Raw genomic sequence first — 18,459 nt, forward strand, 5'->3', positions numbered from 1 at the left:
CTCTTTGCGCCGACGGAGTGCTCCCCCAATTTTGCGTTCTGCCCCGAACCTAAGTAAGACGGTCTTGGTACTTCTCGGTTGCGGTCTTGCCACGTTCGGTTGTTGTTCGGCTGGCGTGGACGATACTGGTTTGAATAGCCTTGGCCTGAGCCAGTGTAGTCCCTTCTGTTACGGGAGAAGGATGGGGTATCAATAGTATTCCCGTCTCCTCTATTTGCTAGGGATGGACGGTGGAACGCATTTCTGCGGCCCGAATTCAGCATCTTCAGGCAAGCAGAGTATGCCTCTGGCAAGGTTTTAATATTTTGAACGAGGAGCATGGCCGGTAGGTCTCCGTTGAGCCCCCTAATAAACACGTCTAATGCTCTTCGCCGGTGCCCTTCTGTCAGCGCTTCTATCGTTTCCTTATGTGCGTATTTTTATGGTTTGATTGTGTTTATCATCAGGGATAGTTGCTTCTGAATTTGTGAATAGAAGTCGGATAATCTCTGTCGCCCTTGCGACATTAACGTCAGTTGCTGTTCCAACGTTTGGATGTCTCTAATGTCTGCATAGTGCAGCGAAAGGGTTTCTTTAATCTTTGCCCAGTCCGTATCGTGGATGTTGTGCGCAAGTAGCGCAGAATCCGCGGCCCCCCTAATTTTTCCCCTAATATGTCTTAGGATGTCAGTATATATCGTCTTGTGCCGCACTATTTCATAGTCCTTTATCACTAACTCTACACTATGTACCCAGGAACCGTAGTGTTCCCGTGAACCGTCGAACACCTGCAGCTCCTTGACACAGTCCGGAAGCTTGGCCACTTGAGCTAGTTCGTTTTCCGTTTGAGGCGTAATTAGCGGCTCAACTGTTTCTGGCCTGGCGTCCGCCGACTGTCTCCGTACCTCCTGTATTTCTCTCTCTATTCGTTCCAGGTCCTGTGCAAGGCCTTGCAAAGAATCATCTCTGTTCGTCGCTTCCACCCTATTGAGACGCACCTCAAAGGTCTTTACCTTAGCAAGAATGGCATTCAAAGCCAAATCTCGTCGGAGTTCATTTTTCTGAAAATAGAAGATTTTGATTAAGAAATTGACAGACTTACACAATACAATATTTCATTGGCTTCTTGAAAAAACGACGTGACCAGAACCAAATTTTTCCAAAGATTTTTTTCTCACGTATTCAAGTTTGAATGAAGTTTTTCTTTTTCTTTTCACAAGTCACTTCGCACCGACTGCTCGGGCGCCAGTTAATCTCTCGTGTCCTGAGAGATATAAAAAATTAAAGGTGCGGCGAACCCACTGTTCGCCGATACTGATTTAAAAGTAAAACACGAACAACTTCAATTTCAATTACAATTTATTACGTGCCACTTGCACGTCCCAAAATTAACTGAACTAAACATCCAAATTAACTTATTATCTAACCTACTACTGCTAACTATTTATGCTGCGGTTGCAGTTCCCACATTTCGCAAGTCGAACGCTTGCGCGTGTAGACAGGAATTGCTTATATTGCAGTTCCCATGATTTCAATAATTTCGATACCTGACTTGATCGTTGGTTGCACGTGTGCTGCGTCAGCGAAGTTATTCTGTGAACTTTAATTGGAGCAATGGAGTCACGTGTACTGCAATGTGATCACAGGGTGCGTCATTGGGAAGTATAGTGGTATAAGGCAACGTAACTTCCATGTAATAAGGGAACTTTTTGGTTATAAGTTTACACTCAGTGTTATCTAATTAGAAGTTTTCTTCATCCCCAATATTAGTAGGGTCGACTAAGCGGGTACCCATCATTTCCAAGGAGTTAAATCGTTCCGTGAAAAAGGGATGCAGATATTTCAATTTTCCATCTAAAACGACTGACGTTCCGCTTGTATCGAAACGTCGCACAGTGGCGCCTTTTGAGTTTTTTCTTTGCAAAAATCATAACTTTTGAACCAATGAAGATATTTTAAAAATTTAAAATGCAAATGAAAGCTAATTATTTGAAGTTCTATTGTGTGAAAGCTCAGAATGTCACAGATACAGGGTGCTTCAAAAAAAATAAAATGAGATTTGCATTATAATGACGTATTTAAGCATTAAATAAGATAAACTAATGATTTTGATAAGATAGCGCGGCACTTCCCACTTATGATAAAAAGTTCTATCTAAGTAGTCACGTAATCTATAACTACCAAAATCTATAGACGTATTGTTTCTTTTAAATGGCAATACTCTTATAAAACTCAAATTTCCGTATTTGGTGCCACAATAACAAGGTGCTTCAAAATTCATCGTAAAATTTTACATTTTTTTTTTTTAATTTACAAACCAAATATGTATTTTATTAATAACTAAAAGTTATTGAAAGTGGTTCAATGAAATTTTATTTAAGCTCAATATTAAACAGCACTGCCCATTTATGCTAAAAAGTTTGATCTTAGTAACCGCTTTACCAATTTGTACCAAACTCGATAGACGTATTGATTTCTATAAAAATTTAATACTCGTATGAGGGCGAAATGCCTAAGCTTTAAAATAAATTTGGTAAACTTTAGAGAAATGCAATAACGCAAAGTATATATTTATAAATTACTAAATTAATTAATTCTTTTATTTGAAATAAAAAATTAACTTGTACATAGATATCTTATTTTTCAATAAAGTAGCAAAATTGATTAGTAAATCTGTTTTTCATTGTTGTGATAAGAAATGAGAAACTTATTTTATCTTAACATAGTCATCGTCACTGGAACATATATCTAACAAAGCAACCATTTCTGAGCTATACGCATCTGTAAGATCTATTTGTGTTCTTACATACCTCATAGATGATATGACTGGATCAGAAGAGATAGCTAACATGTTGAAAAGGTCTTCGTTTTGTCTAACTCGTGATACTTTGCAGGTGTTCATACATCTATATCTTTTGTAGTCCTTGTTCTAAGATTCTTGAGCTTCTTCAGACAATTCTCCTAATGGTAAGCACTGGTACTCTTTTAAATCTTTTCTATGTGCTAAAATTGTATGTACCGTTGGTGTAAGTTTATTCTCAGGATACTTTTGATGCAGCATCTCTGTAGTTTTAGATGCATATTCTCCAAATTTGGGTCCATTAACTGGTTCATGGCAGTTTAAAATATTTAAAATTACTCCCAATCTTTTCACAATATCTCTATCAACTCCTGTTATGCGAGCAGTCACTTCATCGTTTTCAAAAAATCTTCTTGAGGAGTTACCATAATTTGTATTTCCGTATCCATACTTTGGACAGTCCAATCTCTTTATAGAATGCATCCTGAATTATTTTTTTCTCCTGTTTTGTTTCTCCTTACATGTTGTATTGTCGTCGAAAACTTCTCCTTGTTATGGTAGTGTATAAGCCAGCTTCAAAACAAATTCCATACGTCTTTTCCTAGCATGCAAAGGAGATATTCCATACTCATAATTTAGTTCGTCAGTTATTGAATCATCAAGATTTTCAAAGTCCTTTTGGCTCTTCTTACAAATTTGACATTTCATTGTAGATGTCGTATTTGTTATGCAGTTCAAAACTTTTCCATCGACCATTGTTAGAAAAAAATCATGTTTTTTTGTAATAACATTCCCCTCTTCAATTTCAATTATTTTTGGTTCTAATTTGGCAATTTGATTTTTTATATCACTCACTGTTGCTTTTATGAGTTCCGAAGACTCCTTCTCGTATTTAAATAATATCGGGCGGCACAATATAGTTGATGACTGACGTGGATTTTTCCAATATTCTGAAGCTTCATCTTTTAGTCGTAATGGAACAATAGAAGCCATAAACATATTACTACCTGTAATTTTGTCATCGCCTACATTTATTCTTTGTTTATTTGCGCGTTGTCCTGATGATCCATCACATCCCCACTTAGTTATCAAGGCTAGCTCCTTTGGCAGTGATTTCAACTTCAGTAAAACTTTGAAGGAGTCATGTAGACGTATGATCCATTAGGTTTTGTAGCTCAATTTCAGCTGATACTTCGGTTATTTTGGGACTTAGAGGAACTGCTTCTTTCTTGGCTTGAGTAATTTTTTTGTATCCAGGTAAAATATCGGCATTACGTTGCAGTAATGACTTACGCAATATAATATAACATACTTTATATATATATACATATATATATATATAATATAATATACTTTATATATATATACATATATATATATATAATATAATATACTTTATATATATATATATAATATTGTTACGAATATTTGCAACACTAAGGGGTACTGCCATCACTAAGCCGATGCTAAGCAGTGACTGTACGCACATCAATAATTCAATCATTATGTCTACACATATGTACGTACACGCAGCGGAGATGAGATGCCCAAACACATGAAGACATCTTATTGATATGCTCCTAAATGTAGGCAATTATAATTGTGGAAGTGTCGCTCACACATGCAAGCGCATGGGGTGTGAGAGAAGCTATACAAATTATACATCTGTAGTCGTAGCTGAGAAACCAACTAGTAAGTTCTGGAATGGAAAAGCCTAGAAGTATGCAACTAGGAAATCAAAGAGTATAAAAATGCGAGAACAGTAGAGGCGAGAATTCAGTTTCATTTAACTATCTGTCAGTTTGGTTGTTAAGCCAGCTAGTTCCAAAGTATAAGTGTTATTGTGAAGTACCTACTTTAATAAAGGCCATTTTTCCATTATTCAATATTGGAGTTATTTATTCAACAGTTTAGTGATTCGAACTCAGCAGAAGGTTGCAAATAAGGGATTTGCAAGTAAATTCGTTACAATATAATATACTTTATATATATATATATTATCATTTTTTTTTTCGCTTCTTCGGGAGTGTATTTCCTAGGTAGTGCATTTGGTGGTGTGGGAATGCTGTTTTTGATCCTCATCACTCGCACTGGACTTGCTACCGCAACTGCTTCTGTTATATGAGACTTCACGTTTTCTTCGTCTTTTTTATATTTAATACCCAGTGCTTCTGAAAGATGAGTCGTGGCCATAGCTTTTGTGGTATCAGACAGCTTCCTTTTCCTTGCGTAGGTAGAACACTCTTCTATGGGTTTTGTTGGTCTCCCTCTAGTTGGATTGGTTGACGTGCTAGGCGTTTCTTCGTCCAAAAAAGTTTTGTCAGCTAGCCACTTTTCATGCTTACTTAGAAATTTTGAATTGTTACGATAGATGTCCTTCCATTTTCTTTCTGTCATAATGTATTGTAAACCAATTTTTTCTTCCAGGCCTTCCTTTTCTTTAATGCTTGTTTCACTCGCTAATTCTCTCATAATAGCCTCAACGAAGCCCCGTCTTGACTTTGTAGATTTAAACACCGCAAATAGTTTCGAGTTTTCTAGATACATATTAGAATTGGCTTCGAGTGTATCTGACTAAATATTAAACTGTGAACTATATTTAAAAATACTATTCACTTTATTTAAGTAAACAGAATACTTAGTTCCTTAATCTCCAAAATACGAATGATAACGTGCATTGTGATGTGTGCTTTATATACCTACTCAAATTATTAAAATTAATTTCACGTATACAATTCGTAACTAAAAAAACGTATGTTGTTAACAAGTTCCAATAACAAAAACGACCTTACGACCGTACTGAATTATATATACCTGCGTATTTATGCCCAAGGTTGGTTAACATTATTTGATGTAAAAAGTGAAGTTGCAGCTGGACGCAGGTAGACTTTATGAATTTAGGTAAATGAATATTTCACAAATACTACTGTTAATTTGAAGGAGCACATATTTTAACATTTTTTTATTTTTTCCATCAAAGTTTTAAAAAGGGCCTAAAAATAGGCATTTCGAAAAACAGGTATATCCGCCAACTTTTACCAAAAAAAAAAACAAATTTTTTTTGTTTCAATCCTAAATTAAATTATCTTTAATAGCTATACAAGAAAACGACTCTTTACTCACAAAACCATTTTAAATACAACGAAAAAGAAGAAAAATTTCAAATTTTTCCCAATGTTGAAAATTGGTCAACTTTGAGCGGCTCTACCTGGTAAACTATAATTTTCTGTGAAAAAAAGTTGTATATTCTTCATCCCAGGAAAATTCTCTATTAGAAACATGTATTAGAATTAGCGAACGCTTTCATAATTTTTTTGATTTTTGCCATGTTTTAACGGCAGAGGCGCCACTGTGCGACGAATGAAAGGCCGAATGGCGCAGAAGTTGCAGTGAAAAGGAAATGTTTAGGTGTGAGACTAAAAATAGGGCCGCGTTTTTTCTTAAACTTAATTTGTCTTTTGGATGTAACAAAGTTTTCGTGTTGAACTCTTCCAAAAATTTGCTCTTGAATTTTGGACGGTTTTTTAACATAGGGTGTCAAAACCTGCAACTTAGTACTACTCTCGAACACTCCCAAAGCCGCTTCATCTGCTGTTGTCATGGTCCATGCTTCTGCCCCATATAGTAGGACGGGTACGATAAGTGACTTGTAGAGTATGATTTTCGTTCGCCGAGAGAGGACTTTACTTCTCAATTACCTACCTAGTCCAAAGTAGCATTTATTGGCAAGATTGATTCTTCGCTGGATTTCAGTGCTGATGTTGTTGCTAGTGTTGATGCTGGTTCCCAAATAAACGAAGTCTTTTACTATTTCGAAATTATGGCTGCCAACAGTAGCGTGGTTGCCAAGGCGCGTATGCGCTGACTCTTTGCTCGATGACAGCAGGTACTTTGTTTTGTCCTCATTCACCATCAAACCCATCTTTACCGCTTATTTTTCCAGTTTGGAGTAAGCAGAACCAACAGCGCGGGTGTTTAGGCCGATGATATCAATGTCATCAGCATATGCCAGTAATTGCACACTTTTATAGTATATTGTTCCAGTGCGGTTAAGTTCTGCAGCTAGTATAATTTTCTCCAGCATCAAATTAAAGAAATCGCACGATAGGGGGTCACCCTGTCTGAAACCTCATTTAGTTTCGAACGGCTCGGATAGGTCCTTCCCAATTCTGACTGAGCTGATGGTTTTGCTCAACGTAATTTTGCACAGCCGTATAAGTTTTGCGGGGAAACCAAATTCAGACATAGCGGCATATAGGCAGCTCCTTTTCGTGCTGTCGATGGCGGCTTTAAAGTCGACGAAGAGGTTATGTGTGTCGATTCTCTTTTCACGGGTTTTTTCCAAGATTTGGCGCATTGTGAAAATCTGGTCGATGGTAGATTTACCAGGTCTGAAGCCGCACTGATAACTATTTTTACTTATCCATATCAAATTGGCATCAGTTATTGGTGCATTAACCTAAAAATCGTGAAAATTTCATAAAAATGAAGAAAACGCAAAAAGTTACAAACATATACCACAAAAAATAAGTCTCTTAGTCAAAACGTACCCAAAGCAATAAATAAAATGTACAAAAAGTTAAATTCTCCAACTCAAATATTTTTAGGTTATGGATATGGCGAAAAACCAAAAACCAATTGGTTGGCTATGGTATGGTTATGGCTTTAGCGTTAATGTATGGCACCATTAATCAATTATATTGATTTCCACATGATTGGTTTGATCAGCTGTTTTATCTGGTTATGGTTAAGTCACCATTAACTGGCCGTGTATCCTTATTTATTTTCCATAACTGTATATTTTCACTGTCACGCAGTGTAATCACTTGATAAAGAAACTTTTTCATAAATATGTTTTCGCGTTTTTTTAAATTTTACCACGTTTTTTTAGAAATCTGCCACAGTAATTTTTGAAAATCTACCACCAAATCGGTTTCGGAAAGTGTCAATACTAATCTGAACTTTTTCCCAGTTCCTTGATCGGCCACTTGTAAGACAGATATTTATAAATTACTATAGGTTTCATTAAACGCAGAAAAAAACACTAGGTTCACTAAAAAATAATAAAAAACTTTTTTTTTCCATTTAAGACCATTCCACGTTGGCAAAAATGCATATAAATTTTAGATTCCATGGTCGTATGAAACCCCCAAATCAACCAAACTTGTAATTCATTATTTCGGAGGTATTTTTAACGAATATTTATAAAGAAAATTTAAAAAGTACTTATGCCCAAAAGTAATTGGTGTACTTAGAGAGCAGAGTTCGAAAAATTCATAAATTCAGACCTTTGTATAGAAAAATCTAAATATAAACCATACACAGTTTTTTGGTGCAATTTCAGACTTTAGGTCAATTGGGCATGGCATTTTTACACTTCAGACTTTTTTAACATGTTGTTTATTATACCCCATCTGTCCGAAATTGCTGTAGGAGCGACAAAATCTGAAAATTTTGCAAACCCCATACATTCTAATGTAAATGTAATGTATAGGTAACATAGTTGAGGTTAGTGCACTAGGGCAGTGCACACTTTTATCAGCACTACATTCTATTGTTAAAATTTTAGCACTATTTTTTTTAGCTTAGTCATATTACAAAGCTGAGTGGAATGGAGCTATCACCATGCACTAAAAATAGTTTAAATTTGGAACAACCACACGCATAAGCTTACTTACTTACTTAATTGGCGCTTAACCTTTAAACGGTTATGGCCGTCCAACAAGGTGCGCCAGTCGCTTCTTAGCTCTGCCAACTGGCGCCAATTGGTCACACCAAGTGAGTTAAAATCGTTTTCAACTTCGTCCTTCCAGCGGAGTGGTGACCGCCCTCTTCCTCTACTTCAATAGGCGGGCGCCTACGCATAAACTGATATAAAAAAATCCAAATTTTAAGTGAAAGTTACGAAATACTAAATATTATCGAGTTTATCGTATCGAAGTTTGGGTATCGAACCTTTTACTGAAATATCATCAATGCTCTGATTGAGTATTTGTAATGAATACCGGTAATGAAACATTTCTAAAAGTTCTTTCTTAGTCAAGGCGGCTAAAAAAACCTTGGCGCGATTTATCTCTGAGGAGGTTTAGAGCGAGGTTCTCTACCAGTTAGCTTCGAGCTCCAACGCGCGACGGACCTAGAAGCTTGCTCTACCAACTGATCTATCACATATCTGTAAGAAATCATATCATAACAGCTTATATGTATAACAAAGTTTTTCGAAAAAGAATCTGTGACTTGCAGTACTTTTCACAAATGGAATTTTGTATTTTTAAATTGTCACAGCCAAGTTTAAACTCTTGGGGCTTGTTTTAAAACCAGACGTGTTGTATACAAATTTCTAATTTTAGATTTCTGAAACTTTTTTGGCTTGGTTTTAAAGTAATGTTGAGATCTTAGCTTATTGTTCAAGTATGTTTAAAATTAAAATCGGATAATATTAAAAATCATAGTAGTAAATTGGGAGGTTTCCAATTTAGTTCTTAAAATTGCTTAAACCGATTAATGGATTAAAATTAAGCTCAAATTTCTAACCGTGTAATATTTTTCCCTTTGTGATTAGAATTAGAAAAAAACTTCATAAGTGGCAATCTTACGTAACAACACTTAAGCAAGAGGGTTAAGAATGTACTGTGTTACTTTCAATAAACAACATTTTAACGAAATGGGTTTCCGATAATAATAGAAATATAAAGAAATAAATTTAATATGGTTAAGTGGTCCCACGTGGTTGTTTAATGCCGATATTGCCATACCGAATTTAACTTTTTTTAACGTCCTTAGTGGTCAGACCTTGGTAAAAAGTTTTAGGCCTGAACTTATTCGACTCTTGCCTTGTTTTGGCGTTGGCGTTACTTTCAAAGAATGCACGTCGAAAGTTTTCCTGCCTAAATGGATGCAAAAGAAAACTGAAATTTTGATTTGTTGTCATTAACAAAATGTAAGTAACAAGTTTTTTAGTTCAAAACAAAAAAAAAAAGGGGAAAATATTTTTTTACAATGAACAAACCTACTTAATAGAAAATAGCATAAATTTGAGAAAATTGGAGGGCTGCAAAGTTTTCGAATTTCTTGTGCGTTTCGTCTGGATTTTGAATGTGATACTCTATCTACGTAGATATATATTCAACTTGGTTAAAGTTCACTTCATTTGTGTACTAAAGGCCATAAGAAGGAAAGGTAGAATCATTTTTAAAGTTTTGTAGGTTTACAAATTTTTGTGGCAGTTCTGGCAGATGACTACAACGATGATGACAAACCAATTGAATTATTTTATACCTTTGAAAAACAAAATAGCACGAAGATGTACTTCGTATTTTTAAATCGTATCTGTAGAACGCAATTTAGAAAGAAATGCTCCAAAATTAATTTCAAGGACGAGAGAAAAAGCGGAATGTTACAGAGGAGTTGAAATGGAGAGAGAATTCGCGTTAGTGGGACCTTGATGTAATAATAATAGTGATATTGGTTTTAGAATTTAAACAATATAATACTTGCACGTTCTTGTTGTAAATGTTGCAGTTGTAGATGTTGAAAAGATTACTATTTGGTGGTCTTCTTAGACGCATTTGGTTATATTAATGCTTTATCAATTTAAATTTTTAGTTAAAATTTTTTGTTTGAGTGAAAGTTTAAAGTTAAAGAAACTGCAACAGCTTAATAAGGAAAAAAATTATCCAGAAAACAAGCCATTTGGCGTCAGAAGTTATAACTTAATGTTGTGGATGATGGTGATGATGATGTTGTTGTTGCGGTCGCAGTTGTTTTCATCACCATCGACAATGTTGTCAAGATATTGGACTCGAGTATTTGTTATAAACCTAAATGCATGTGTGCCGATATTGAAGCTTATGAATTTGCAAGCAAAGACATTTTGTATAATGATTTTAATAAGTACGGAAAATATGCATAATTAAATGGCAAACGAAGAGCGTGAGGCGCAGTGAAACAAACTCTATATTGATTATATTATCTACAGTAGCTAAGTTGTATAGAAGTTGCGACTCGAAACTAGTGTCAGCAACAACAACATCATCGTCGTTGTCACGAAGCAGCTGCAATTACCACCTACTCATCGATTGATGTTATCATTCATAACTGACACCAGCCATGAACCATCACCTGTTCCTTTGTTTCATGATCTGTGTAAATCAGTGTCACCAACAACACCCTCATTATCTTCAGTTCCAGCATTATTTACAACGTTAAAAAAGCTTAAGACATTTAGAAAACAAAATGAAATTTATTAATAAATGTACAAAAAAAAATTACATCAACAACTACAACAAGAATTTTCTTCTGTTTGCTTCCTCCCCAACACATTTCAAAGGTAACCACAAAAACTTAGCTGTTTGTAAACATCCTATAAAAAGGATACAGAAGAGCTGCAACAGCTATACGAAAAAGAAGAGCAATAACATAACGAGGCGTAATTGTACACTTAATAACGGTAGCAGTAATAGTATTAGCTGCGACAAAGATATAGTAATAAAACGACTGAATAAGTTTAAAAATTGTACTGCTGAGACCGCCGCAACAAACGCAACTACGACGGCGGGTTACAATATAGCCCCAAATCTTGGGGCAAGACAGACGAGCAGCAGTAGTGGCAGAACATATTTTGTTGCTGGTAATTCAACAAATACAACCATAACTACCGGTGGTACAGATATTGTGTCTATATCAACTGCTAGTATAGGCGCTGTTATAACTGGACAACAGATCCAGCAAGAGCATCAACAACAGTTGCAAAACCATCAAAATTTGTCGCATACGTTGGGTGCACATTTCACTTCACCACCAGAACAACAAGTGACACATATTGTTCTGCCCCATAATCAAGTTCTACAACAACAGCCTTCACACCCACTCTATTTGCATCATTATTATAGTTCACAGGCACAATATCAGTCTCAATTGCCATCACAAAATCGCAATATACATCAATATCATCAGCATCACCAGCCACAACACCAGACGCGCTTACAACAATTTCAATTGCAATCGCGATTCGTGCGAACGCAACTTCCAACACAAATACAACAGCAACAGCCCATTCAATATTATCGTGTAACTTATCCAAGGAATAGTGGAATAGAAGCAACAACGACAGCTGTTGCTTCAGGCGCCGCTTCAACATCAGCAATATTAAATTTAAATTTTAATCATTATAAACCAACAGGGCTTGTTGCTGGTGCAGCCCCCATAACTGACACGCCAGTCATTTATCAGCACCAACAGCAACACCAAGAACAGCCTCTGTCACTACCGCAACAATTTCAACAGCGTCATAAAATTAGTCATCCGTCATTGCATACACAACCTGGAGGACGCTACCAACACTCGAATTCCTATTTGCGTCATCAACAACATCAACGTGCTTTACCGGCACCTCTTGCCCATTTACAAAGCCACACTCAAACTTTACCTAGCATGCACAGAACAGAAGTGGCAACGTCCGTCTATCAACATGAAATACATCCAGCTGAAATTGATATTGGTATAGCAGCTAATTTAGTTGGTGATCGTTCGGCTACTGCCATACCTTTCATACCGCATTTGAACGCACAAGTACCAACACAGCCCAACTGTGGACATAATCCTCGCAGAGCTTACTCTTCAGGAGTGCCAAAATCGCACTTCCCAACAGTCAGTACTTCACGAACTGCATTTTTAAACTCTTCCCATCCACTCAGGCGCAGTTCACGAAGCAAAACGGGTTCTTGCGTCAACTCGGCAACTTCTCACAGCAGTGATAGCGGTGATGGAAGTATCAATAGTGGCTCTTGTAACGCACCACGGGAGCACAATGTTGTGGTAACTCCCGCTCCAATATTGTTAGCATCAACCAGAGATGGTGACAGCGGATTTGGTGTTTCTTCAATAACAACAATGCCTCCCACTGCCTTTGTAAACCATCAATATGAACACCAGCAAAATTCATACATCTCGGCACATGCTCAAGTCAATGCAAATTGCCATTATAATCAGTCGTATCAGCTTCAACAACAACATCCTCATAATATCTTTAACAAATCAGTAGCAACGCCAGGCGATGCTGTTGCAGTTGCCACAGCTACGTCACAACAATATCTATCAACGTCATCACATCAGCATCCTCAACAACATGTGGAGTACCCTCGAAGTATTATTGTTCAACCTAGTGTCCTCTATAATTGTCGCTCCACTAATGAGCATTCGAATGAAATGTCATCGACGCTCGTTGGTGATGCGTCCTCTGCGAGGGCTGCCGCTTCCTCAACAGCTACGACCAATACCATTATCACCGCCAATTTAGCAAAGAACAGTAGCCACCTAAATATGAATATGCATAGAAAAGCAAGCGGTAAGTGTGTGCAGCTAATATGGAGATGCTCTGTTTTTTTAATGTTCTTTTATTACAAAAGTCAAAATAGTAGCAATTTGAGGCGTTAACCAAGGTTAGAGTGTGGTGTGTTAAGTTTTAAGTTTAATAATCATAGGGTAGTTCTCTGCTTCAGCGAATAGAAGCCGTTTGGGCTAACAAATATCATTTTTGATTAAAATAATTATATTAGACCAAATTTAGACATGTACTAATCTACAATCGCAATAGTTAATCTACGTGTTCACATAACGTCCCACATCCTGGAACTAGATTATTACCTGTACAATTTTCACGTGTCTCTTATATTTCGTGCTTCTATCTAGAGATGACACCCTAGAGGTGGTTCTTGGTCTAGGAAATAAAATCGGCGCTCATAAAACTTGTTCATGTACCGATTATCGAACGGAAAAATGTGTATGGAAAATCTAGTCGGCTAGGAGCAGTGTTGGCAGAATATTTTTAGAAAAAGGCTAGATGGACAAAATGGACAAATAAAATGCTAAAAAAAGCTAAATACAAATAATAAAAAAAGCAAAAAGTTTAAGGCAACTTTTCCAACGTTTTCATAAAAAAGAACTAACAGGATATACATTTCATATATCTAGTAATAAATAAAAGTAATGTTTCCTTCAATTTGATAAAAAGTAAATAAAAAAATTTACAGATGCAATCTGTGTTTGATAAAAGCTATTTAAAGTCAAGAATTTTACCACTCTTCTACTGCTGCTACTACTACAACTATATCAGTGCGTGTACACTGTAACAGTATATCTACATACATACATAAAAGATAGTATTTGCGAGATATAACATCGTTAGCTTAATTCACAAAGGCCCTAACCAACAGATTTTCGAAACTGCATTTTCGCAGATTTTGGTATGATAGTTTAACAAAAAGTAAAAACTGGTAATTAACTTTTGGAAATGTTAGAGAAGTCTGAGTAAATATATCGAAAACTTAAATCGTTGCATCTCTTATTCATTTTGTATAACAATTTTCTTGACTTATTTTTTTCCATATATACATATATGTATATACAAAGGATTGTTTGAGGAAAATCTTAACTCAGTTCTGATTCCACCAAGATACGATTTTTTAAAGATTAATTTAGGTTGGTGTATTCAACGATTTCATATGCAGACATAAAATAATGAATTTTATCTGTTTTTGAAATCGTTCGTTGCAATAAATATAGTAAAGAAAATGGTTACTCAAAGTGTTAAAGGATTGGTTTATTTCATACTGTTTCTCAGATATTTCTGTCAATAAAACTTACATTTGTACATCGTTAGAAGCACAAAAATGTACCCCTTTGAATGACGAAAAAATACTTACTTACTTAATTGGCGCTTAACCATCTAAAAGGATATGGCCGTCCAACAAGGCGCGCCAGTCGCTCCTTCGCTCCACCAACCGGCGCCAATTGGTCACACCAAGGGAGTTTAAATCGTTTCCCACCTGGTCCTTCCAACGGAGTGGGGGCCGCCCTCTACCTCTGATTCCATAGTCGGGTTCCGATAGAAACACTTTCTTGGCCGGAGCATCATCTCTCATTCGCATAACATGGCCTAGCCAGTGTAGCCGCTGCGTTTTAATTCGCTGGACTATGTTGATGTCTGCGTATAGCTCGTACAGCTCATCATTAAATCTTCTTCGGTACTCGCCATCACCAACGCGTAGAGGTCCATAAATCTTTCGAAGAACTTTTCTCTCGAACACTCCCAAAGCCGCTTTATCTGCTGTTGTCATGGTCCATGCTTCTGCCCCATATAGCAGGACGGGTACGATAAGTGACTTGTAGAGTATGATTTTCGTTCGCCGAGAGGACCTTACTTTTCAATTGCCTACCTAGTCCAAAACAGCATTTATTGGCAAGAATGATTCTTCACTGGATTTCAGTGCTGATGTTTTTTCTAGTGTTGATGCTGGTTCCCAAATAAACGAAGTCTTTTAATATTTCGAAATTATGGCTGCCAACAGTAGCGTGGTTGCCAAGGCGCGTATGCGCTGACTCTTTGCTCGATGACAGCAGGTACTTCGTTTTGTCCTCATTCACCATCAAACCCATCTTTACCGCTTCTTTTTCCAGTTTGGAGTAAGCAGAACTAACAGCGCGGGTGTTTAGGCCGATGCTATCAATGTCATCAGCATATGCCAGTAATTGCACGCTTTTATAGTATATTGTTCCAGTGCGGTTAAGTTCTGCAGCTAGTATAATTTTCTCCAGCATCAAATTAAAGAAATCGGACGATAGGGGGTCATCCTGTCTGAAACCTCGTTTAGTTTCGAACGGCTCGGAGAGGTCCTTCCCAATTCTGACTGAGCTGATGGTGTTGCTCAACGTCATTTTGCACAGCCGTATAAGTTTTACGGGGAAACCACATTCAGACATAGCATCATATAGGGAGCTCCTTTTCGTGCTGTCGAAGGCGGCTTTAAAGTCGACGAAGAGGTGATGTGTGTCGATTCTCTTTTCACGGGTTTTTTCCAAGATTTGGCGCATTGAGAAAATCTGGTCGATGGTAGATTTACCAGGTCTGAAGCCGCACTGATAAGATCCAATCAGCCGGTTCACGGTGGGCTTCAATCTTTCGCACAATACACTTGAAATGACCTTATATGCGATATTAAGAAGGCTGATTCCACGATATTTGATGCATTTTGCAGTATCCCCCTTCTTGTGGACTGGGCAAAGAACACTTAGATTCCAACCGTCGGGTATGCACTCTTCCGCCCATATTTTGCTAAGAAGCTGCTGCATGCGCCTTACCAACTCCTCGCCGCCGTACTTGAATAGCTCCGCAGGCAATCCATCAGCGCCGACGGCCTTGTTGTTTTTCAATCTGGTTATTGCTATTCTAACTTCGTCATAATCGGGCGGGGGGACATATATTCCATCATCATCGATTGCGGGATCGGGTTCTTCATCTCTGCGCGCTGAATTGCTGCCTCCATTTAGGAGAGCAGAGAAGTGTTCCCTCCATAATCTAAGCACTCTCTGGACATCAGTTACAAGGTCGCCGTTTTCGTTCCTACAGGAGTTTGCCCCGGTCTTAAAACCTTCCGTCTGTCGCCGTATTTTTTGGTAAAATCTTCGGGCGTTATTCCTGGTGGCTAGCAGCTCAAGCTCCTCGCACTCACGCCTTTCTGCTTCTGCTTTTTTCTTCCTGAAAAGGCGTCTCGCTTCCTCTCACAATAGCGTTCACACACTCCTCTTGTCGCTCTCGCTTTTAACGTAGCCCTGTAGGCAGCGTCCTTTCTTTCGGCTGCAACGCGGCATTCTTCATCGTACCAGTGGTTTTTTCTTAGCCGCCGGTAACCATTTTTTTCCTCGGCGGCAGTACGAAGTGCTTTGGAGATATGCTCCCACAGCTCCTGTATTCCTTCAGGATGAGTTGTGCTCTCAGAGAGCAGGTGTGAGAGTCGAGTTGCGAAATAATTGGAATGTGAAATTTCCCATAAGCTTCGCTAACTTTTGCATACTTCTACAAGTATACAAAAATTACTTAAAACTGATATATAACCCGTAAGTCATTGAAATGGAAATACTTAGTATTCGTTTAATATTACTTAAATTTCGTTTGCCGAGAAGAGACTTTACGACTCCGAACGACATCTGCAAGGCAGACTGGTTTTCACTGAGAGCTTTTCATGGCAGAAACACTCGCGAGTGCTTGCCAAACACCTCCGAGGGGCGACCCGCTTAGAAAAATTTCCTTCTCTTTGAAAAACCTTGTTTCTAAAATTTTGATCTTGCTTTGCCCGGGGCGTGAACCCAGGATCTTCGGTGTGGTAGGCGGAGCACGCTACCATCACACCATGGCGGCCGCCAAATACATTTAACAGTACCTTATATGCGATATTTAGAAGGCTGATTCCACGATAGTTGGCGCAGTGTGCAGGTTCCCCTTTCTTGTTGACGGGGCAAAGAACACTTAGATTCCAATCTTCGGACATGCACTCGTCCGACCATATTTTGCAAAGAAGCTGATGCATGCGCCTTACCAACTCCTCGCCGCCGTTTTCAAATAGCTCCGGAGGCAATCCATCAGCGCTTGTGGCCTTGTTTATTGGTCCGTTCAAATTAGACCAAAAAATAGAAGAAGCGGTGCAAAAAGTTACAACAAGCTTTCTAAGCGTATGTGTCGAACCATTATAGGAAAAACATTATTAGAGAGTATGGTCTATTCTGGTTTTCCATTAGCTTCTTCGCCATAGAGTTTTTATAGTTTTCGCTGTATTGAAGAATAAAAGCATGAATAAAAAGTGTACAGTTATGTCAGTAAAAATAAATATTTATATTTTAAAGTCGCTTGAATCACTAAAGATGATTGTAGAAGTGATAAGTAATAATGTGTTACTAATGTCCGGAAGACTTGTAATCGTAAGGTTTTTCCAAAAAAGGAAAAAATTGTGTTTTGAGGATAACGGACGTGAAAGAAAATAGGTACCTAAATGCGTATAGATTAATCAGTCCGAAATTTAGCAAAAAAGTCGAGAACCACTGACACCATTATAAAATTAGCTAATCAATAACATTATTTGAAACTCTTAACAAGGCAAAAAGTACCAATACATAGAAAAGTGCAGTTTATACTACTCGGAGCTCTGCCGCATTCCCACGACAGGCTGATTGGAATCTTGTTGCATTCCAACAGCAAGTCGATTGGAATCCTGTGCATTACGAAAACATGCTGAGAGGAATCTGATGCATTCCGCCAGTATAAGATATTATTATTGCTCTTATTTCTTACTATTATTTCCTAAAATTAAATTGTAATGTTATATATAATATTATGTTCTAATATAACATTGTTGAAATTTCGATGTATTTAAATTTTAACTTTTGAGTTGTATATGAGCCGTTTATTTTGAAAGTGGCATAAGTCATTTCCAACTCATGATCTTAAATGCATTGTTATTTTTGAACGAATGCATATATAGATGGTTCTACAATTATAAAATAATAATAAGAATTGCATCTTTTGGATATTGGACTCTAACAAACTGGAGGCGAGGAGAGATACCAACAAATTATCACTGAACCTAAACGACATGAAATGACTTATGCCACTTTCAAAATAAACGGTTCATATATCAACTTTTATATCATGTAGTCGACCATTCTATGTTGGCTTTCGACTTTAAATAAATCTTTAGATATAAAAATCACGTGTCACTATGTTTAACCGCGATGGACTCCTAAACTACTAAACCGATTTTGAATTTGTTTTGCACCCCGTGTGTAGTTTGATCTAACTTGAAATATAGGATAGGTTATATCTCAGTTTATAGTCGCAATATTATTTTATT

The 18,459-nt window shown here is 37.3% G+C and overlaps 1 protein-coding gene across 5 annotated transcripts in view; it reads left to right on the forward strand.

Moving 5' to 3' along the window:
- Positions 1-18,459, forward strand: part of ctrip (E3 ubiquitin-protein ligase ctrip) — a 244,851-nt gene that overhangs the window by 131,421 nt on the left and 94,971 nt on the right. For 3 of the 5 annotated variants that reach the window (XM_067759758.1, XM_067759756.1, XM_067759757.1), the window contains one exon: positions 11,109-13,124. The exons of the other annotated variants lie outside the window; for them this stretch is intronic. In XM_067759758.1, the coding sequence (XP_067615859.1) occupies positions 11,109-13,124 (2,016 nt within the window). The remainder of the gene's footprint in view (positions 1-11,108; positions 13,125-18,459) is intronic. 5 annotated transcript variants of the gene reach the window in all.

The sequence above is a fragment of the Eurosta solidaginis genome, chromosome 1 (genome assembly GCF_040869045.1).
Source record: "Eurosta solidaginis isolate ZX-2024a chromosome 1, ASM4086904v1, whole genome shotgun sequence".
NCBI classification, from domain to species: Eukaryota; Metazoa; Arthropoda; class Insecta; order Diptera; family Tephritidae; genus Eurosta; species Eurosta solidaginis.